The sequence below is a fragment of the Oncorhynchus kisutch genome, linkage group LG2 (genome assembly GCF_002021735.2).
Source record: "Oncorhynchus kisutch isolate 150728-3 linkage group LG2, Okis_V2, whole genome shotgun sequence".
Taxonomy (NCBI): domain Eukaryota; kingdom Metazoa; phylum Chordata; class Actinopteri; order Salmoniformes; family Salmonidae; genus Oncorhynchus; species Oncorhynchus kisutch.
In genome coordinates this window covers 36,760,742-36,783,834 of record NC_034175.2, presented here as the reverse complement: position 1 = coordinate 36,783,834, position 23,093 = coordinate 36,760,742, and the positions used below count along the sequence as shown (strand labels likewise).

The window sequence follows — 23,093 nt, the reverse complement described above, 5'->3', positions numbered from 1 at the left end:
GAGGAGAATCAGCAGTGAAAGCTTAAAAGTTAGTCGCCGAAGTCCCAAAAAATTGTATCAGTCAACCAAACTCATGTTACGTATACAGGTTTGCATTAGATTGGGTGTGGGCATGATTTAAGTTTTCAAGTTAGCTATAATTTGTCAAAGCTATGAGGTAAGCAAAAGATGATTACAACATATGGCGATATTTGTCCCGTAATGGTGCTTACCGAGCATGATGTTCCCCCCTTCCGTGGGTGACGTATGGGAGTCCTGAGCCAATTGAGAAGCTGGATCTCTACTAGCTGACCTTTCAGTTACCATCTCCACCTTTTCCCTATTGGTGGTCAGGTCAGGTCCGAGGACAATTCCATGTTTCTGGGTAGGACATGAACACAGACTGATGACAGGCTTTTGGGTCTCACAACAGTAAATTATAGCTGCATAACTGCAATAGATAAACCTCATTTCAGGGGCCACTGTATCATATTCAGAGCTCCGACTCCCATGAGATGACAAGGTACCTTCAGAATATCTTTCAGCTGGACCAGCTCATCCCTGAGCTCATCTCGCTCATTTTTGACAGCGTCCAAATACCCCTTTTGTTGCTCTAAGGCCTGAGCAGTGCCCCCAGTGGTGGGGAGGAGGAAATGCAGGTGAAGAACAAAGGAGTGATATGGGTGATGGAAGTGAAAGTGAGCATACAGAAAGTGAGGGTACAGTATACAGTTTCAAGTATTCATGCACTTGGCTAAAGTTAACTTCTCTGCATAAGTGAATAATTGTATTTTAAGACGACAACACAGGTGCACATATCACAATTGTGTGCGGGGGTTTACACATGCATACACCAAATGTACTAACAAAGTAAATGGATCAGAGTTCACAGGGCATACCCCAATCTTTTCATCCTTCCACTCTACAGTTTCCTGCAGGTCAGATATTTCCCTAACAAAGCTGTCCTGCTTGAGACGCAACTGACAGATCTCCTGGACAGTAGAAAAGCAGAAGATGGAACAAATAGGAGAGAAGGAGAGTGTGTGGGAGAGGAGTGAAAACAGTAGAAGATCAGCATGCAAGTAAGGAGACCGGGGAAATTCTGAAATAAGAAAACTGAAAGGTGGCAGTTAAGGTCATTTTGGCTGATCTGACAAGCTTGGGGTTTTCCTCTGAGGACTCACCGTTAGTAACTCCTCGCTCTGTTTTAGCGTTTCTTTCATCACGTTGAACTGGAACTGGAGCACGCCGTAGGCATGTTTCTCACACTCAAAGTCCTGGGAAAGATGACAGATGTTTGAAAGGCCTAACAATATGCAGTGATCATTTTGGCCCTAAACAGCTGCCTTATAATCCAGGAAGTCGCACTACCTACATCAGTTGTGGATTAAATCAATTTGGATAAAGGGCATTTTACACTATGAATTTAGGGATTTTGTCGGCCATAGAAATCCTTGGTCGGACCGCCTAAGCATTTATTTTTGTTGGATCGCCTAAACCCAAACAGCGTAATATATACACTGAACAAAAATATAAAAAACGCAACAATTTCAAAGATTTTGCTGAGTTACAGTTAATAAGGAAATTAGTCGAATTAATTAATTAGGCCCTAATCTATGGATTTCCCATGACTGAGCAGGGGCGTAGACCTGGGTGGGCATAGACCCACCCACATGGGAGCTAGGCCAACCCACTGGGGAACCAGGCACAGCCAATCAGAATTTGTTTTTTTCCCCACAAAAGGGTTTATTACAGACAATTTGCGCTATAACAATGTTCTGTGAAGGCTTTCCACTAGATGTTAGAATATTGCTGAGGCAACTTGCTTCCCTTCAGCCACAAGAGTATTAGTGAGGTCAGGCACGGATGTTGGGGATTAGGCCTGGCTTGCAGTCGGCATTCCAATTCATCCCAAAGGTGTTCCATGGGGTTGAGATCAGGGCTCTGTGCAGGCCCATCAAGTTCTTCCATACCGATAACCAACCATTTCTGTATGGACCTCATTTTGTGCACAGGGGCATTGCCATGCTAAAACAGTAAAAGGCCTTCCTCAAACTGTTGCCAGAAAGTTGGGAGCACAGAATCGTCTAGAATGCCATTTTATACTGTAGCGTAAGATTTCCCTTCCCTGGAACTAAAAGGGGCCTAACTGGAACCATGAAAAACAGCCCTATACTATTATACCTCCACCAAACTTTGCATTCAGGCAGGTAGCGTTCTCCTGGCATCCGCCAAATCCAGATTCGTCTGTCGGGCTGCCAGATGGCGAAGTGTGATTCATCACTCCAGAGAACGTTATTCCACTGCTCCAGCATCCAATGGCGGCAGGCTTTACACCACTTCAGCCGACGCTTGGCATTGAGCATGGTGATCCTAGGCTTGTGTGCAGCTGCTCGGACATGGAAACCCATTTCATGAAGCTTCCGACAAACAGTTCTGATGCGGCTTCCAGAGGCAATTTGGAACTCTGTAGTGAGTGTTGCAACCGAGTACAGAATTTCTTACACGCTAGGCAGTCCTGTGAGCTTGTGTGGCCTACTATTCTATGACAGTGATCACGTTGAAAATAACTGAGCTCTTCAGTAAGGCCATTCTACTGCCAGTGTTTGTCTATGGAGACTGTATGTCTGTGTGCTAAATGTTATACACCTGTCAGCAACAGGTGTGGCTGAAACAGCCAAATCCCCTAATTTGAAGGGGTGTCCACATACTTGTGTATCTGTGTGTATATAGTGCATTCGGAAAGTATTCAGACCCCTTCACCTTTTCCACATTTTTTTTAATGTTACAGCCGTATTCTAAAATGGATTAAATAGCTTTTTTCCCTTCAACCTACATACAAGTGTGTGAGTGTATAAAAAAAAAAAAGGAAATATCACATTTACATAAGTATTTCACACCATTTACTCAGTACTTTGCTAAAGTACATTTGGCAGCAATTACAGCCTTGAGACTTCTTGGGTATGACACTACAAGCTTAACCTGTATTTGGGGAATTTCTCCCATTCTTCTCTGCAGATCCTCTCAAACTCTGTCAGGTCTCTCCAGAGATGTTCGATCAGGTTCAAGTCTGGGCTCTGGTTGGGCCACTCAAGGACATTGAGACTTGACCCGAAGCCATTCCTGCGTTGTCTTGGCTGTGTGCAAGGGGTCATTGTCCTGTTGGAAGGTGAACTTTCACCCCAGTCTGAGGTCCTGAGAACTCCAGAGCAGGTTTTAATCAAGGATCTCTACTGTGCTCTGTTCATCTTTCCCCTCTACCTTGACTAGGCTCCCAGTCCCTGCCGCTGAAAAACAACCCCACAGCATGATGCTGCCACCACCTCCACCACGCTTCACCATAGGGATGGATTTGGCCAGGTGATGAGCAGTGCCTGGTTTCTTCCAGATGTGACACTTAGCATTCAGGCCAAAGAGTTCAATCTTGGTTTCATCAGACTAGAGAATCTTGTTTCTCATGGTCTGAGAGTCTTTTGGCAAACTCCAAGAGGGACGTCATATGATATGAGTGGCTTCCGTCTGGCCACTACCATAAAAGCCTAATTGGTGCAGTGCTGCTTATTGTCCTTCTGGAAGGCTCTGCCATCTCCACAGAGGGACTCTGGAGCTCTGTCAGAGTGACCATCGGGTTCTTGGTCACCTCTCTGACCAAGGCCATTCTCCCCCGATTGCTCAGTTTGGCTAGGCAGTCAGTTCTAGGAAGAATCTTGGTGGTTCGAAACTTCATTTAAGAATGGAGTCCACTGTGTTCTTGGGGACCTTCAATGCTACAGAAATGTTTTGATACACTTCCAAGATCTTTGCCTTGACACAAATATTGTCTCGGAGCTCTACGGACAATTCCTTCAACCTCATGGCTTGGTTTTTACTCTGACATGCACTGTCAACTGCGGAACCAATTTAATTTACCACAGGTGAACTCCAATCAAGTTGCATAAACATCAAGGATGATCAATGGAAACAGGATGCACCTGAGATCAATTTCGGGTCTCATAGCAAAGGGTCTGAATAAATTAATTTAAATCAATTTTTACTTTCCGAATGCTGTGCACACACAGTACCAAGTCAAAAGTATGGACACAACTACAAATTCAAGGGTTTCTTTATTTTTACAATTTTCAACATTGTAGAATAATAGTGAAGACATCAAAACTGAAATAACACATGAAATCATGTAGTAACCAAAACTTAAATCAAAATATATTTTAGATTCTTCAAAGTAACCACCCTTTGCCTTGATGATAGCTTTGCGCACAATATTGGCAGTGAAGTTCAATCTCGTGCTTCTCTCTGTGGGCTAACAGATCTTCTGCGCTCTGAGTCCTGGGGAGCTGCCCAGCAGTTTCAGGCTACTGCACAGCTTAGAGGGAACATTGCTTGCAGCTCCAACTTTTGCCCTCAGAACAGCCTCAATTCGTTGGGGCAGGGAATCTACAAGGTGTTGAAATCATTCCACAGGGATGCTGGTCCATGTTGACGCCACAGTTGTGTCAAGTTGCCTGGATGTCCTTTGGATGGAAGACCATTCTTGAGACACATGGGAAACTGTTGAGCATGAAAATCCCAGCAGCTTTGCAGTTTTTGACAAACTGGTGCCTGGCACCTACTACCATACTCCGTTCAAAGGCACTTCAATCTTTTGTCTTGCCCATTCACCCTCTGAATAGCACACATCCGCAATCCATGTCTCAACTTAAAAATATTTTACAATAGTTTACCTGTCTCCATCTACACTGATTGAAGTGGATATAACAAGAGACATCAATAAGGGATCATAGCTTTCACCTGGATTCACTTGGTCAGTCTGTCATGGAAAGAGCAAGTGATCTTAATGTTCTGTATAATACTGTGTTTGGTTTTCGCCAGGCTTAAATGGGACCCATGTCACCCAAAAAGTTATATTTTTGACTCATCTGAAAATAGAATGTTCTAAGAGTCTTGATGATCATCCAGGTGCTTCGAGGTACGTTTTGGCAAACTTGGGTCAAGTTTTTGGATGAGATGGGTCCCATTATGTCTGGTGAAAACCAAAACACTGCATTTCACAGTAAGAACCTCATACCAACAGTCAAGAATGGTGGTGGTAGTGTGATGTTTTGGGGATACTTTGCCGCCTCAGGACCTGGACAACTTGCCTTAATAAAAAGGAACCATGAATTCTGCTCTGTATCAGAGAATTCTACAAGAGAATGTCAGGCCATCTGTCTGTGAGCTGAAGAGCAGCTGGGCATATACAGTGCCTTGCGAAAGTATTCGGCCCCCTTGAACTTTGCGACCTTTTGCCACATTTCAGGCTTCAAACAAAGATATAAAACTATTTTTTTGTGAAGAATCAACAACAAGTGGGACACAATCATGAAGTGGAACAACATTTATTGGATATTTCAAACTTTTTTAACAAATCAAAAACTGAAAAATTGGGCGTGTAAAATTATTCAGCCCCTTTACTTTCAGTGCAGCAAACTCTCGCCAGAAGTTCAGTGAGGATCTCTGAATGATCCAATGTTGACCTAAATGACTAATGATGATAAATACAATCCACCTGTGTGTAATCAAGTCTCCGTATAAATGCACCTGCACTGTGATAGTCTCAGAGGTCCGTTAAAAGCGCAGAGAGCATCATGAAGAACAAGGAACACACCAGGCAGGTCCGATATACTGTTGTGAAGAAGTTTAAAGCCGGATTTGGATACAAAAAGATTTCCCAAGCTTTAAACATCCCAAGGAGCACTGTGCAAGCGATAATATTGAAATGGAAGGAGTATCAGACCACTGCAAATCTACCAAGACCTGGCCGTCCCTCTAAACGTTCAGCTCATACAAGGAGAAGACTGATCAAAGATGCAGCCAAGAGGCCCATGATCACTCTGGATGAACTGCAGAGATCTACAGCTGAGGTGAGAGACTCTGTCCATAGGACAACAATCAGTCGTATATTGCACAAATCTGGCCTTTATGGAAGAGTGGCAAGAAGAAAGCCATTTCTTAAAGATATCCATAAAAAGTGTTGTTTAAAGTTTGCCACAAGCCACCTGGGAGACACACCAAACATGTGGAAGAAGGTGCTCTGGTCAGATGAAACCAAAATTGAACTTTTTGGCAACAATGCAAAACGTTATGTTTGGCGTAAAAGCAACACAGCTCATCACCCTGAACACACCATCCCCACTGTCAAACATGGTGGCAGCATCATGGTTTGCCTGCTTTTCTTCAGCAGGGACAGGGAAGATGGTTAAAATTGATGGGAAGATGGATGGAGCCAAATACAGGACCATTCTGGAAAAAAAACCTGATGGAGTCTGCAAAAGACCTGAGACTGGGACAATGATCCAAAACATAAAGCAAAATCTACAATGGAATGGTTCAAAAATAAACATATCTAGGTGTTAGAATGGCCAAGTCAAAGTCCAGACCTGAATCCAAATCGAGAATCTGTGGAAAGAACTGAAAACTGCTGTTCACAAATGCTCTCCATCCAACCTCACTGAGCTCGAGCTGTTTTGCAAGGAGGAATGGGAAAAATGTCAGTCTCTCGATGTGCAAAACTGAAATATCCAATAAATGTCGTTCCACTTCATGATTGTGTCCCACTTGTTGATTCTTCACAAAAAAATACAGTTTTATATCTTTATGTTTGAAGCCTGAAATGTGGCAAAAGGTCGCAAAATTCAAGGGGGCCGAATACTTTCGCAAGGCACTGTATAAAAGTAATACAAAAATAATTTGAAACTGTAGGGTTACAAACATTTTGTTAAAGAAAAAAGTTAATCCAACAAGTCCGAGCAGGAATGCAATGCATAAAGAAATGTTGATGTGCAATACCTAAACCAGTGATTGGCATGAAGTGTATGTAATGTATGTGTGTGTATGTAATGTATGTGTGTGTATGTAATGTGTGTGTGTTTGTGTGTGTATGTAATGTATGTGTGTGTATGTACAGTGGGACAAAAAAGTATTTAGTCAGCCACCAATTGTGCAAGTTCTCCCACTTAAAAAGATGAGGCCTGTAATGTTCATCATAGGTACACTTCAACTATGATGGACAAAATGAGAAAAAAAATCCAGAAAATCACATTGTAGGATTTTTAATGAATTGATTTGCAAATTATGGTGGAAAATAAGTATTTGGTCACCTACAAACAAGCAAGATTTCTGGCTCTCACAGACCTGTAACTTCTTCTTTAAGAGGCTCTTCTGTCCTCCACTCGTTACCTGTATTAATGGCACCTGTTTGAACTTGTTATCAGTATAAAAGACACCTGTCCACAACCTCAAACAGTCACACTCCAAACTCCACTATGGCCAAGACCAAAGAGCTGTCAAAGGACACCAGAAACAAAATTGTAGAACTACACCAGGCTGGGAAGACTGAATCTGCAATAGGTAAGCAGCTTGGTTTGAAGAAATCAACTGTGGGAGCAATTATTAGGAAATGGAAGACATACAAGATCACTGATAATCTCCCTCGATCTGGGGCGCCACGCAAGATCTCACCCCGTGGGGTCAAAATGATCACAAGAATGGTGAGCAAAAATCCCCAAACCACACGGGGGGACCTAGTAAATGACCTGCAGAGAGCTGGGACCAAAGTAACAAAGCCTACCATCAGTAACACACTACGCCGCCAGGGACTCCAATCCTGCGGTGCCAGACGTGTCCAGGCCCGTCTGAAGTTTGCTAGAGAGCATTTGGATGATCCAGAAGAAGATTGGGAGACTGTCATATGGTCAGATGAAACCAAAATATAACTTTTTGGTAAAAACTCAACTCGTCGTGTTTGGAAGACAAAGAATGCGGAGTTGCATCATTGCCAACAAAAGGTATATAACAAAGTATTGAGATAAACTTTTGTTATTGACCAAATACTTATTTTCCACCATAATTTGCAAATAAATTCATTAAAAAATCCTACAATGTGATTTTCTGGATTTTTTTTCTTCTAATTTTGTCTGTCATAGATGAAGTGTACTATGACAAATTACAGGCCTCTCATCTTTTTAAGTGGGAGAACTTGCACAATTGGTGGCTGACTAAATGCTTTTTTGCCCCACTATGTATGCATATGTGCATGTGCGCACACACACACACACACACACACACACACACACACACACACACACGCATATATATATATATAAAAAAAAGCTGAACAGATGAACATGTTTTTAATTTGCGGGGGGGAGGGGGGGAGATTGCATTAAATGTCATTATTAATTTCCAATGATTTACTGTCTGTATGGTCTGGGTGCCGCTAGTATTCTTAAATAATATCATCTTTGAGAACTAACAAAGCAACAAAATAAACAGCTCGACAGTCAGGGAGAATTGAAAATTACAAAAACGAATGTATTTAGCATTATTGATTTTGTTAATATGTTTGAGCAAAAGAACAAAGCCATGGCAAAATGCATAGAATTGCAGGAAATTAGCTTTAAAACTTCACACATTTCTCTCAGTTCCAAAGCAGTATAGAATCACATAAAATGTGCTTTAAAAAGGGCCAATTTCCACACTGTGAAAAAATGCCCTTGTAGTGTAAGAGCTGTTTGAAAAGACCACAGAATTTCAGCCTGCTATAGTGGGAGGAAGTTTTGGCCTTCATGATGACATCGACATGCAGCAAATTAGTCAATAAACATAAGAAATAGAGATCCAAACCTCTCTGCCAAATGCCAACAGCTATTTTTCCCCTCGCCACTCCCAGACAGTCCTAGAAAAATTATTTGAGAAATTGCTCTTTGCTAAGCAGCTATTTGTTTCTTTATGACTTTTATCAAATATAATAATAATCACATTAAGGTACTTAATTGTTAATGATTTGATATTGAGATAAAAACAGCTATAATTGACATTTAAAACAGAAACATTTTCTCATTTGCTTTAAAACATTTCACTCAGTTACATGGACATTTTCTAGTGGCTTTACATGGCTTACAAATAATATAAATACTTCTCTACACCACCAAGATGGGGACAGCTAAAATATTCTTTAAACATCAGCCGCGCTGACCATGCCCATTGCCACACCCCCTAAGCCCCTTTTCGATCCAGAAAAACACCCAGGAAATGATTTCTTTACAGCTCATGTATATAATCCTCCATTACTGCATTGGTACAGGCAGCTATAGTTTCCAAAAGGCACCACTTGGCTAATGTCAGTCCCAGTTTTCACCTAATATTGCCCTCCTCTATAGTCTACCCCTTACTCTACTAACTTGGCCTCCTTTCCCGTCATCTCTCATCTTACTGTAATTGTATATTTCTCTTGATCTGGCCCTATCTTTTCTCTGCCTCTCCATCTCTCCCTCATCTCTCCCATACCTTGTTCTTTGCATCATACTCGCGGCGTGACTCGGACAGCAGCTCTTCCAGCTCCATGAGCGAGTCCTTCAGCCCATCTACCTGGTACATCAGGTTGTTCTTCTCATTGTCCAGCTGGGCGTTGGACACCATGGCCTTGCGGTACTTCTCCTCCACCTCCACAAGGGAATCCTAAAAGGAAGAGAAATGCCTGTTGTTGGTGTCATGATGTTGGCCTGTTGTGTGAGGTTTATGACACCAATAAATACCTTTCCTCCCTCTCTACTCTACAGAGGGACTGTTGGAAAGCCTTTTCTTAACATAGAGAGTTCGGGTAACATCAAAAGGGTGATGAACAGAACCATATTTCAGTAATTCAACCAGTTGAAATGATGTGTTTTTACTTAAAGAATATGAAACCAGATCAGTTGTCATCGGAGACATTATTACTGGATGATAGGATGACAAACTATCTTGGAAAGTCTACACATTATAGTTCAGATTCACATGGAATTGTTGTGCAATTTAAATGTTTAAATATGAAACACTGAACAGATGAAATGTAATTTTAGCTTCTAAATGAGAGAATTGGTTTTCATAAGTGAACTAGGCTCAACTCAGTGGTCCCGCCCATGTGAACCGACATTGGTTGTGAACTATGAAACACACCCTTCTCTCCCTACTACATAAGCCCTTTATGAAAATGTAACATGTGTTCCCGAGGACGACGGTCCATACGTTAAAAGGGCTAATATCAAACTACGGAACTAAGCCAACTTCAGCGTGAGCTCAAAGTATGGCAACTTGGTATGAACTTTGAACTCTTATTCACTAAAGAAGTGATACCTCTTAGCCGTTGAGTTTTTTTGTTTGTTTTTACCTTTATTTAACTAGGCAAGTCAGTTAAGAACAAATTCTTATTTTCAATGACTGCCTAGGAACAGTGGGTTAACTGCCTGTTCAGGGGCAGAATGACAGATCTGTACCTTGTCAGCTCGGGGGTTTGAACTTGCAACCTTCCCTTACATACCTAATGCTCTAACCACTAGGCTACCCAGCAGCAGCTGTAAATGTGGGCTAGGAAAGGACGGACAAAGTATCTGTTCTACCACACAACGACGGTACTACAACGTATGCATAAGATTCTGTATTTACGATAGCTGCATTGCAGTCCGATAGAGACCCAAATTCCTTTCATTCAAAACCCATCCCCCTTTGTGTAACCAGCCATCATATCTGTACCGTCCTCTAGGGACGTTTTCTTTTATGACATAATTAGTAATCAATGTATGACCCATCCTGTGTATGTGTAATTTTGTGTGATTGTTTAGGTATTTAGTAAATAAATAAAACCAAATGTTGTATTGCTGATTCAACTTGTTACCCAGGGTTCGTGAAGATAAACAATAATTCTACGACTTCAGATGAGACTGAATAAGGTGACGATTAAGAATTGACTGCTATTGATGTAAAAGATGACCAGGTCTTTAAAAGTTTATTCGGAAGATAACAGCTCTATAAATATTATTTCGTCCCGACTTTCTAGTTAATAACATGATTAGTTCAATCAGGTAATATTAGAGAAAATATCACTTAATCCAGCATAGCAAAGACACGACAGTGTATGCACATGTGAACACACATACGGACAACATGACAGACATACAGTAACAAACGCTCACAAAAAAAATGAATATACAAAATAACACACCCCCATATAAGACACACCAATAACCAAAAAGGGGTATTGTATCAAGCGCTGCCACTTCCATTCTCTGTACTCATTCGGGTGGTTTCAACTGGGAGGAAAGGTCAGAAACGTGATAGAGAATGGAAAGGACATAATTCGTATTCAGGGAAATTATGTAAATGTTAGACCCAAGCAAAAGCTGTCCACTGCATGCCAGTGGGGTTAAGCTCTTTTGTAGCTTTGTCAACTATGTGTGTGTTTTCTATACCTGTTCGCACCTCTACCTGAAGGCTTTATAGACATTCCCCACCCTTGGCTGCAACCTTTCTAATTTAGTGTACCCTGCGCGCACAACCCATGTGGAATTCCAGATCTCTGGCAGCGTTTGAAACTGCCGATCTGCGGTCAAGAACGCCAAGTTAACCTCTGACTTCAGCCCCTTGAGTTCTTGGCTCTGATGGAGACATGGATCACCCCAGAAAACACACTGCTCTTTCTTCATCTGATTAGGTTGTTTTCTCTCAGTCTGAGAGCATCTGGTCGCGGTGTTGGCACAGGTCTACTCATTTCTCTTAAGCAGATTCTTTTTCCCCCTCTCTCACCTGTTCATCTCCAATTTTCAATTCCACCCGGTCAGTTGTCCACTGAAGCTTAACATTATTGTCATCTATCGCCCACCAGGTGCCCTTGGAGAGATTCTCAATGAGCTTGACACCTTGATAAGCTCATTTCCTGACGACGGCTCACCGCTCTTCGTACTTTGTGACTTCAACCTCCTGATGTCTGCCTCGATTTAATTTCTTTCCAACACTCCCTTTGCCCTCCTTGCACCGCACCCTTTCCCAATCCCTTCCAAATCACAAGGCAGGCAAGACACTTGACACTCGTCTTCACCCATCTGGAGTACTGCAACTCACTGTTGGCTGGGCTCCCCGCTTGTGCCATCAAAGACCTGCAACTTATCCAGAATGCTGCAGCCCGCCTGGTTTTCAACCTTCCCAAGTTCTCTCATGTCACCCTGCTCCTCCGCACACTCCACTGGCTTCCAGTCGAAGCTCGCATCCAAAACAAGACCATGGTGCTTACCTATGGAACTGCCCTTCCCTAACTTCAGGCTATGCTCAAACCCTATACCCCAACCCGAGCATGCCATTCTACTATCTTGGCCCTCCCAGCTCCCACTCAGCCCAAGCTCTTCTCTGTACTGGTACCCCAATGGTTGAAACAGCTTCCCCCTGAAGCTAGGACAGCAGAGTCCCTGCCCATCTTCTGAAAACATCTACCTCTACCCCTCCTGTACTCCCTGTTCACTGACAACTGCATTGCCCCCCCCCCCTCCACTGTTGTCATCTATGCATATTCACTTTAACTCTACCTACATGTACATACTACCTCAACTAACCAGTGCCGCCGCACATTGACTCTGTACCCGCACCCCCCTGTGTGTGTGTGTGTGTGTGTGTGTGTGTATGTGTATGCATCGTTATTTTTTACTACTGCTCTTTAATTACTTCTCTTATTAACCATATTTTTTTTAACTGCACTGTTGGTTAGGGGCTCATAAGTAAGCATTTCACTGTAAGGTCTACAACTGTTGTATTCGGCACATGTGACTAATAACATTTGATTTTAGTCTGGATAAGAGCATTTGCTAAATGTTATTGAATTTGATATCAGGACAGCATAACTTGTTGACTGATTTGAAAGGAAGCTGAAAAATATATGGGAAAAGATAGGCAAGCCATCTAGCCTGACAAGAACACTGTAAATGTGGCACTTGTCGCAAGTTTTTATACTGCCAAATATCCTACTGATCTGGACTTTCAACATCACTAGACAGAAATCACAGAGCATCTATTACAATTAGAGGGGTCCCAGCCTCAGGAAACCATTTAATAGCAAGGTAGGAGTCTAAAACTATCTGTAGTTGAAATGGGATAGGTAAGAAAATAAGTCTAAAACGTTCATTAACCTGTCTAGGACTGGGGTTCCCTCCCAGCCAATGAAATTGCAGGGCGCCAAATACAAAATCAACAGAAATCTCATTAATCAAATTTCTCAAACAAGTATTAGGCACCATTTTAAAAGATAAAATTCTCGATAATCCAGACAGTGTCGGATTTCAAAAATGCTTTACAGCGAAAGCTCCACAAACGATTATGTTAGGTCACCACCAACTCAGAGAAACCCAGCCATTTTTACAGCCAAAGAGATGAGTAACAAAAAGCACAAAGAGATAAAATGAATCACTAACCTTTGATTATCTTCATCAGATGACACTCATAGGACTTCATATTACACAATACATGTATGTTTTGTTCGATAAAGTTCATATTTATATCCCAAAATCTTATTTTACATTAGCGTGTTACGTTCAGTTGTTCTAAAACATGCAGTGATATTGCAGAGAGCCACATGAATTCACATAAATACTCATAATAAATGTTGATGAAAATACAACTATTATACATTAAACTTTAGATACACTTCTCCTTAATGCAACCGCTGTGTCAGATTTAAAAAAAACTTTACAGAAAAATCATAATCTGAGAACGGCGCTCAGAGCCCAAACCAGCCAGAGAAATATCCGCCATGTTGGTTAGTCAACATTATTCATAAATAGCATTAGAAATATTAACTTACCTTTGATGATCTTCATCAGATTGCACTCCCAGCAATCGCAGTTCAACAATAAATGCTTGTTTTGTTCGATAATGTCCATTTATGTCCAATAGCTTCTTTTGTTAGGGCGTTTGGTAAACAAATCCAAAAGTGCGATCTGGTCCATTCGGACAAAACATTCAAAGTTATATTACAGGTCGAAGAAACTTGTCAAACTAAGTATAGATTCAATCTTTAGGATGTTTTTATCATAAAAGTTCAATAAATGTTCCAACCCGGGGAATTCAATTGTCTGTAGAAAAGGAATGGAACAAGAGCTACCTCTCAAGTGAAAGCGTGTGACTGAGAATGAGGCTGTAGGCAGACCCCTTAGTCAAACAGCTCCCATCCAGCCCCCCCTTCACATGAGACAATGGTCTAAAAACGGTTGCCATCTAGTGGAAGCCTTAGGAAGTGCAAAATAACCAATATCCCACTGTCTATTCGATAGGGGTGAGTTCAAAAACTACAAACCTCAGATTTCCCACTTCAAGTTTGGATTTTTTCCTGAGGATTTTGCCTGTCATATGAGTTGTTATACTCACAGACATCATTCAAACAGACATCATAGAAACTTCAGAGTGTTTTCTATCCAATACTACTACTAATAATAATAATAATAATAATAATAAATAATAATAAATAATAATAATATGCATATATTTGCATCTGGGACTGAGTAGGAGGCAGTTCCACATCAGACTCCACATCTTGGATCTGATCCTTCAGCTCATGAATCTCCTGGGGTGAAGAGCATGGAAGGGGTGAGGAAAGAGAGAAGCATGCTGCAACAGGGTTTATAGATGAAGTGATGAGCACAATGACAGGTAGAGAACAACATCTGCAGAGCAGTGTGTGTTGTACAGGTATGGGCTCTTAGAGTGGACGTGAGAGGGTGCTAGAACACCCATGGCTTTCTTACCTTGATCTCTAGTATGGAGGTCTCTGTGTCGCCAGTCATTGACAATTCGCCACTTCCTCTCCGGGAGGAAGACCCGCTGAGTGAAGCGAGGGTAGCTGCCGTTAGGGTGGAAGCAGATTGAGATCCCTTTTCCAGGAAATCTCTGTCCTCCACCTGGGAACAAAGGGGACATACTGATATAATAGGGACCACATCATGCCTTTAAAAAGGGGCAAAGTGCCATGGATTCACAAGGAATGGGGGAGAAAAAAAACAGACTCTTCTGCCACAAGACTGCACTCAATTTCCCCATCACATCTTTGCCTTTCTCCACTTTGGCCAATCACATTATCCCTTCAAAGTTTTGGGGACAGTCCGCAGTCTTCCCATCCAATCATAAACCACAAGCAGTTTAAATGCTGTTGCAACAACAATTGCTGGGTAAGTTAAGAGTGCATGCCTAATTGTCAGACTGGTCTGTGAACTTCAGTGGCATGCATTGTTCATATCTGTCACAACAACTGACATTACTACATATGGAATAGTATTAGACATGCTATGTTAGTCATATTGTTCACTTCCCATGCCTATCAAATCAGCATCAATACTGGTTACAGGAGTTCTTGGAAAATAGTTGACAAAAGTAGTTCTAGTCCACGACACACCATATTGTTGTTAGTCCCATTTATCCCCTTCTACAACACTAATTTGTTTAATCAACACACCATCCAACTTTACGCTATATAATTGCAATTTATATTTTTTATTAACTAGTGCCAGTGTTGACATCTCATTAGTTCTAAAAGCACTTTAAGGTCTCCTCTTTCCCATCTTGCCAATGACCATACAATCCAGGTCAGACAGTGGTTACTCTCTCTAGGTCTACCCTCCAACTCCACACGAAAGCAGACAGTCTCTCTGTGAGAGTTGAGACCATACTGCCATGACTCTGGGAAGGCAGTACCGCCCCACTCACATCGGATAAATTGTGGATGGTCATGTGACCCAGGTCCTCCTGGCAGGCTACTGCAGGTGGCCGGGCAGGAAGCTGCAGTCATCATAGTGGCCCACTAGAGGGCGCAATGCCACAGGGTATATTTCAGGGAGGTCACTTTCTCTCACATGCACATAAACACAGAGCTCTCTATATAGCCCAATACTCGTGTATAGCCAAATACGTGTATATTGCCTCTTTCCAACCAGAACACACAATAAATGGCTAAACTGAGAATGTGTCAAATGGACTCTAGGAACAAGGATCAGCCTACAGCTGTATAGAGTAATGAACATCCCAGACAGTATACACAGCAGCCCACATGCAAAAGGATTCCTGTAAAGAAATAATTTAAAGTTTGATGATATGTAAAAAGGTAGGATGACTCAGCGTACCAGACATCAACTAGTCTTCATATTCTTGCCACTGGTTAATAAAATATTTGCCCTGAGTTGACAATTTAAACAAGTTGCTTTTCTGGGCAACCTCTCAACACAATAGGAGTTACAACAGACATCACTTTCTCTGTAACAATTATAATCTGAAAGATGCCAGTTATATATTTATCTACTTCTATCCCTGTTGTGTCAAACAAAACCCAATCACAAAAGGCACAGGGCAATCGCTGATATTTATTTTGGCATGATGCAGCATAACCCTGTAATGCTTTGCCAATCACCACTAACAAATTACCCGAAGGCCTTTGAGATGGTGGTTATTGTGAAATATGGCTGCAATTGACTACTGTTGACAACTGACCTTCCGATTCTCAATTAATTCCTTATGGACAGAACAAGCAAATCAGGAGCCAAATTGTCAATGCCATAGACATAATTGAATTGCAATGGACAAAGACTTTAGGAGATATGTGGTTAGAGCATTGGGCTGGTAACTGAAAGGTTGCAAGATCGAATCCCTGAGCTGACATGGTAAAAATCTGTCGTTCTGTCTCTGAACAAGGCAGTTAACCCACTGTTCCTAGGCAGTCATTGAAAATAAGAATTTGTTCTCTACTGACTTGTCTAGTTAAATAAAAGGTCAAATAAAAATACATTTTAAAATGACAGAAAATGCATAAACCATTCAAGTCTTATATCACCATGAATTTAAAAAACTTAACTGAAAAAAAAAAAAGTACAACTATGAAGGCTTACTTTAACTCAAGACAATACGACTAGTCCACTATAAAAGTCGTCAGTCTGTGACGTGTCACTCTAATAAGGTTCCATGGCTGGACAGTGTGACTGAGGGGTGCTCACCACTGGGGCTGGCATGGACTGAGCTGGCTTTAGAGGACACCCTGGACCTGGTGCCACGATAACTACTGTACTCTGAAGGCTGGGGATGGCACACTCACCCACCAGCATCAATGTGCACGCACACACACACGTGACACGCATAACGTCACAAACCCTGCTGCGGTCATTCAATGGACATTGGCATATGTTCTTCAAAGAGAGGATATGGTAAGGAGAGAAATAATGTTGACCAAGCTACTGAAAATAGGCCCTTAACAAGACTAAATTGAGACAGGAGCATTTGTGTGTGTGTGCCATTTAGAGGTTCATTCAAATAATTTAAACTTGATGAGTTGATTATTTGAATCATCTGTGTAGTGCTAGCAGGACTAGGCACAGACACAAGGACAACAGACACACTGGTCTCTACATTGCAGATGAGCTGAAGGCAGTCAATGACCTTGGACCACACAAGGTATCTGCACTGGTGACCGACAATGCTGCGAACATGAAGGCTGCTTGGTCTAGAGTGGAGGAGTCCTACACTCACATCACACCCATTGGCTGTGCTGCTCATGCATTGACTATGCTCCTCAAGGACATCATGGCACTGAAAACAATGGATACACTCTACAAGAGAGCCAAGGAAAAGGTTAGGTATGTGAAGGGTCATCAGCAGCAATCAACCTCACCAAGCAACATGAGAAGAATAAGAGCACCACATTGAATCTGCCCAGAAACACACGTTGGGGTGATGTTGTCATCATGTTTGACAGTCTCCTGGAGGGGAAGGAGTCTCCCCAAGATCTGGCCATATCACAGTCTGCCAATATGGACAGCCCCATCAAGAGGATTTTCCTGGATGATGTATTTTGGGAGAGAGTAGTAAGCAGCCTGAAACCTATAGCAGTAGCCATTGCACAGATTGAGGGAGACAATGCCATCCTGTCTGATGTTCAGACTCCTTGGCCTAGGCTACTATTCTACGTGGCAGGGATTGGAAGGTATAATTTTTTTGGTCTTGCTTAGGGCAGTATATCAGCCAGAACCGAGCCTGATCACCATTGATTAGTCTAGAAATTAAGAAAAGATTCCGTACCAAATTATACCATGCCAGGTTGGAGAGGATTGTCGCATTGTCCATTTGAGACAACATTAGCACATTTTAGGCTCAGAGCCAGAACAACCTCCTCTACTGCTGTTGAATAATTAATGAAGTCAGATTCAGCCAAACATTAAAAGACAGATTTATTTATTTGCTAGCAAGCGATGAAAACGTGTATCGTATAAAAGAAAGTCCACACCAACATTTTGTTTTTACTATAGTGCCATAGCCTATAGCGGTCTGCACCCCCGCACATCTAGCAGATTAGCTGCTTGTGCATCAAAAGACAGTTGGAAAGAGGAGGAGCTGTAGAAGGTTTAGACAGACTAAGTAAGCAAAACAATTGCTTATAATCTTTAGAAAACACTCCAGCTATTAGGTAAAGTTTATCTACATGAAGATCAAGCTAAAAACTTTTTAAAAAACTATTTAAACGGTTTTTACAGTAATTTTGTTCATGATGGCGTTCATCCATAACCGTCGGTTATTCAATTACTGTCACAGCCCTGACTAACGGATAACTTTTTTTGCCTTCTGTAAGTTTAAGAAACATTTCCTTGAGAATCCATTACCAAAAACCAACATATCTAACCTCTCTCCCTCATGAGAGAGAAGATCAAGTTCACAGAAGTAACAAGTAAATATAGATCTATCAATTAGTTAATGTGTTTACTGATGTCAATTAAGTGATTAAAACTAGAAATTCCATTACCAAAATCAGTAACGGAATTTCTGATAAATCTGAATGGAATTGGCTATCATAGTAGTAACAAACCACAGTAGGGTTCACAAGTTTGGATAGCACATCAAAGAAGAGTACAGTTCAGTACTATAAATGTACTCTTCTGTAGCTGTACTCTACTATATTTTGATGTCCAAACTAGTGAAACAGACTATTGGTTCAGATTTTATTTTATTAAAATAATAGCTAGTGTGTAGAATAATACCCAAATATGCAAAGTAGGATATTACATATTTCTACCTTTGTGTACCTATTTATGACTCATCACCATGAAGAGAATGACATTCATATCCATAATTATGTATTTCTGTGTAGTACAGATCAGGGACCCATGATGAAATTCCATTACCGCAATTCCGTTAACTAGTGTAAATCCAATTCACTTACTGTAGTTCAATTTTGTCAATGTGTCGTGTCACAGTAACACCTCATTATTTCAGAAGACATAGTTTAATCTTAATTTGGAGCAGATAGAGTTTTTGGAAAACGTGGACACAAAAACAGGAGTTTTTGCAGAAAATTCTGTTACCAAACTTTGCATCTGCACATGTTTTCCATTAAATGTTATTCTGTGAAATGTTCAGGTGTAAATTGTGAACGGTAGTCAGAGTTGTATGGCTTGTTAAACTTTGAAATCAATGGTTTTTAAGTGAAAAAACAGTCTCTCAATTCTGTTACACAATGGGAGTCCTACACGAGAACTGGAGCCGATGACCCTTCGAGACCAACTATACACTGTCCTCATATAAAGAGCCCTGCAGGGGTGGGATCGGATGTCAAACACACACAAAACAACATTACATTCTTCGAACCAGTGCTCTCAGATCATGCTTGCTAGTCCACATGACTGACAATCATAGCCAATTTTCTCCAGTGCAGTTACTTCTCCAATAAAATAGGAACATCCAAAAGTGAAGTGATTGCTGCAATACAGTAAGTTTGATCAGAACGTCTGGTTTACCAGAGTGGCTTATTATTAAGAGCTCATGTTGAAAAAACATGTATTTAGTTGACTGTAAGGAAAGTGTGTGTTACAGCTGGCATATACAGTGCATTCAGACCCCTTGACTTTTTCCAAATGTTGTTACGTTACAGCCTTATTCTAAAATGGATTAAATAAATAAAAATCTCCATAATGACAAAGCGAAAACAGGTTTAGACATGTTTGCAAATGTAAAAATATATATGTATATATATATTAACATAAGTACTCAGACCCTTTGCTATGAGACTTGATATTGAGCTCAGTTGCATCCTGTTTCATTGATCATCCTTGAGATGTTACTACAACTTGGAGTCCACCTGTGGTAAATTCAATTATATATATTGACAATGTATGTATCGATTACAGTAATTTTACCGTAAATCAATCAAAATCAATAGTTTATTGATTATATATATTTATATATATATAAATCAATAGTTTATTGATTATATATATTTATATATATAAATCAATAGTTTATTGATTATATATATATATAAATCAATAGTTTATTGATTATATATATATATAAATCAATAGTTTATTGATTATATATATATATAAATCAATAGTTTATTGATTATATATATATATAAATCAATAGTTTATTGATTATATATATATATAAATCAATAGTTTATTGATTATATATATATATAAATCAATAGTTTATTGATTATATATATATATAAATCAATAGTTTATTGATTATATATATATAAATCAATAGTTTATTGATTATATATATATATATATATATATATATATACGGTAAAATTACTGTATATTTACGGTAAAATTACTGTAATCGATACATACATTGTCAAAATTAATGAAACGGAAGGCTACCACATGGGCATTCGTAAAAGTGCGTTGTGGCTGACACTATATATCCTAGGGTACTACAATTGACAATCATTAAAATAGGAACTATTATAATTTTGAATGGGTGTTAAAAAAGACTTAAAAGAAAGCAGACACATGCTCATTGCTCACATGGAGCGGGTAAATGATAGTATGAAATAAACCAAAACTTGTTTCTCACAAGTGTAACCGGTTGTGAATGGTTGGAGTGGTTTAAGGCTAAGGTTGAGATATATATATATATATATATATATATATACACACACACACACACTAATCAATGCTGATCAGGCCTGGTCCTGGCCGCTATGCCGTTCTAGGCCAGACAAAATGCTGCCCTCCTATCCTCACAAGGTAGGGTAGTACCCTAGGATATATAGTGTCAGCCACAACGCACTTTTACGAATGCCCATGTGGTAGCCTTCCGTTTGTAAAACAGGAAATTTACCATTATCGCTGTCATTTGGTTACATTAATTTTGACAATGTATGTATCGATTACAGTAATTTTACCGTTCTCATTCTCGGAGTGGAAACGTTTGTGGAGTTCACAACCGGTTACACTTGTGAGAAACAAGTTTTGGTTTATTTCATACTATCATTTACCCGCTCCATGTGAGCAATGAGCATGTGTCTGCTTTCTTTTAAGTCTTTTTTTAACACCCATTCAAAATTATAATAGTTCCTATTTTAATGATTGTCAATTTCATCTTCATACTATAGCATAGCTGTGCCCTTCATACTTTCCTTGTCAATTCATTATCTTATAGCCTCAGCGCGAGTTTGCTGATTCTCTCCATAGGCCTTTATGTCCAATCAGAAAGTCTCTTAAAGTATCCTTCTGGACTCCATCTCTTCAATAAGAAAACGTTCATGTCATGATTTAATCTTGTAAAAATGCCTATTTTCAGTAGCTTAGGCTGGTTTTGTGTGTCAAATTAGGATCTGTATTAAAATTATATATATATGCAAAAGCCAACAGATCCTATCCAACCTGGCATATCTTAGGTTTGGTGATTCATATTTATAAGTAATAACCTGAATAATAATAATAATAATAATAATAATTAAAAGCCATGATAATAACAAGGTGTAATGGCTTGTTTCGAATAGGTTTTATTAAGAAGCATATCCATGTAAACAAGTGGTCCTGGCCGCTATGCCGTGAATGTAAAGATTTGAATGTAAAGAAGGCTTTCCCATCAAATTGGTTTGGATTCTCCAAACTCTGGTGCGCTTCACCCTTAGTTCGGTTAGTTTGGACTGGTGAGAAATACTCCATCTGCCCTCGGGAGCGCACAAAACAACATCCAATTCCATTCCTACCGTAGTGCGGTTCGCTGCAGGTGAGAACACAGGAAAATATTCAGAGGTGCGCAGTATTATTGGCTGGCTGTGAGTATTTGATGAAATGCACGCAGTACCATAACTTGATACCTCAAACATTGTGTTGGTAGCAGCACATTTATGAGCGCATCCTATGCAGATTAGGGGAGACGGGGGCTATAGGCTATTCACAAATCTGATGTATGAGACGCACAAATATTTAATATGACCTTTTTTTAACTAGGCAAGTCAGTTAAGAACAAATTCTTATTTTCAATGACGGCCTAGGAACAGTGGGTTAACTGCCTGTTCAGGGACAGAACGACAGATTTGTACCTTGTCGGGGATTTGAACTTGCAACCTTCCGTTTACTAGTCCAACGCGCTAACCACTAGGCTACCCTGCCGCCCGTGACATTATGCTTCTTGATAATCAGATGGGGGGGGGGGGGGGGGGGGATACAAATGTAACAAATAATCAAACTAATAGCTAAGAACTGTGTGTGAAAATACAAGTGCTTGTTTAGCTACTAAGCATCGAAACAAGGCTCAGAGTAGCAATCATTAGCAGTTCAGATGGTAAATGGTAATAGACCGTGAAACTCTACTTTAGAACACAAATGTCAATTAGTCAGGCTTTGTGTCACACAGCCGTGCCAACTTTCTCCACTGAGCACACACCATTATGTCTGAACACAATTAGTCCTCCATGCTAATGTTTGTGACACACACACGAACCCAACACTGCACACCCATCCAATCTTCCAATCACACATTAAAACACATGGTTAGTAACTATCACGTCAGCAGTTCAACTGATGGAAGGTTTGAGTTCATGTAAATAAATGAGCCAACCGAACAATCTGTAGGTCTTCCTGTGAAGCTATTTTGCCATCGCCAAGAGCAAAAACTCCCGGGGCATAATTGCTGCCTAATCCTGGTATACTTAATTTTCTCCTAAGAGGACTGTCATGTATTGGTACTCCATCTTTACCTTGCTCTGAATAGTGTTTAAATTATAAAAACGAATGTTACCGACAAAAGGACCATTATGGCATGCAAGGGTGAGCGATTACCACTCCTCCGTAGGCCTCTATTGCATCAAGATCCGACTGCTCAATTACATAAAAGCATTGTCACCAAGGGTTTAAGCACCAAGGGATGGTTGTACATTCATGCGTAAGTTAATAGAAATTGCCCCCAACCACTGGTTCAGGGTCAGATGTTTATTTTTACTGTCCTAATGGCTAAATTAAAAAAGGCACTCACACATCTGAGCAATCTTATTTGCAGGTGCATGGCAACAGCTG

At 40.5% G+C, this 23,093-nt stretch overlaps 1 protein-coding gene across 10 annotated transcripts in view; it reads right to left on the bottom strand.

The window, feature by feature from the left end:
- Window positions 1–23,093, bottom strand: part of lrrfip1a (leucine rich repeat (in FLII) interacting protein 1a) — a 63,852-nt gene that overhangs the window by 11,972 nt on the left and 28,787 nt on the right. For 8 of the 10 annotated variants that reach the window (XR_004203605.1, XR_004203606.1, XR_004203607.1 and 5 more), the window contains 6 exons: window positions 14,553–14,705; window positions 9,301–9,471; window positions 1,164–1,256; window positions 879–971; window positions 507–599; window positions 213–360 (listed from right to left, as the gene is read on the bottom strand). Coding sequence is in view for 2 of the 10 variants with exons in the window: in XM_031793765.1 (XP_031649625.1) it covers window positions 213–360; window positions 507–599; window positions 879–971; window positions 1,164–1,256; window positions 9,301–9,471; window positions 14,553–14,705 (751 nt within the window). In the remaining 8 variants the exon portion in view is untranslated. The remainder of the gene's footprint in view (window positions 1–212; window positions 361–506; window positions 600–878; window positions 972–1,163; window positions 1,257–9,300; window positions 9,472–14,552; window positions 14,706–23,093) is intronic. The other 2 variants (XR_004203610.1, XR_004203611.1) reach the window with 2 other exon arrangements.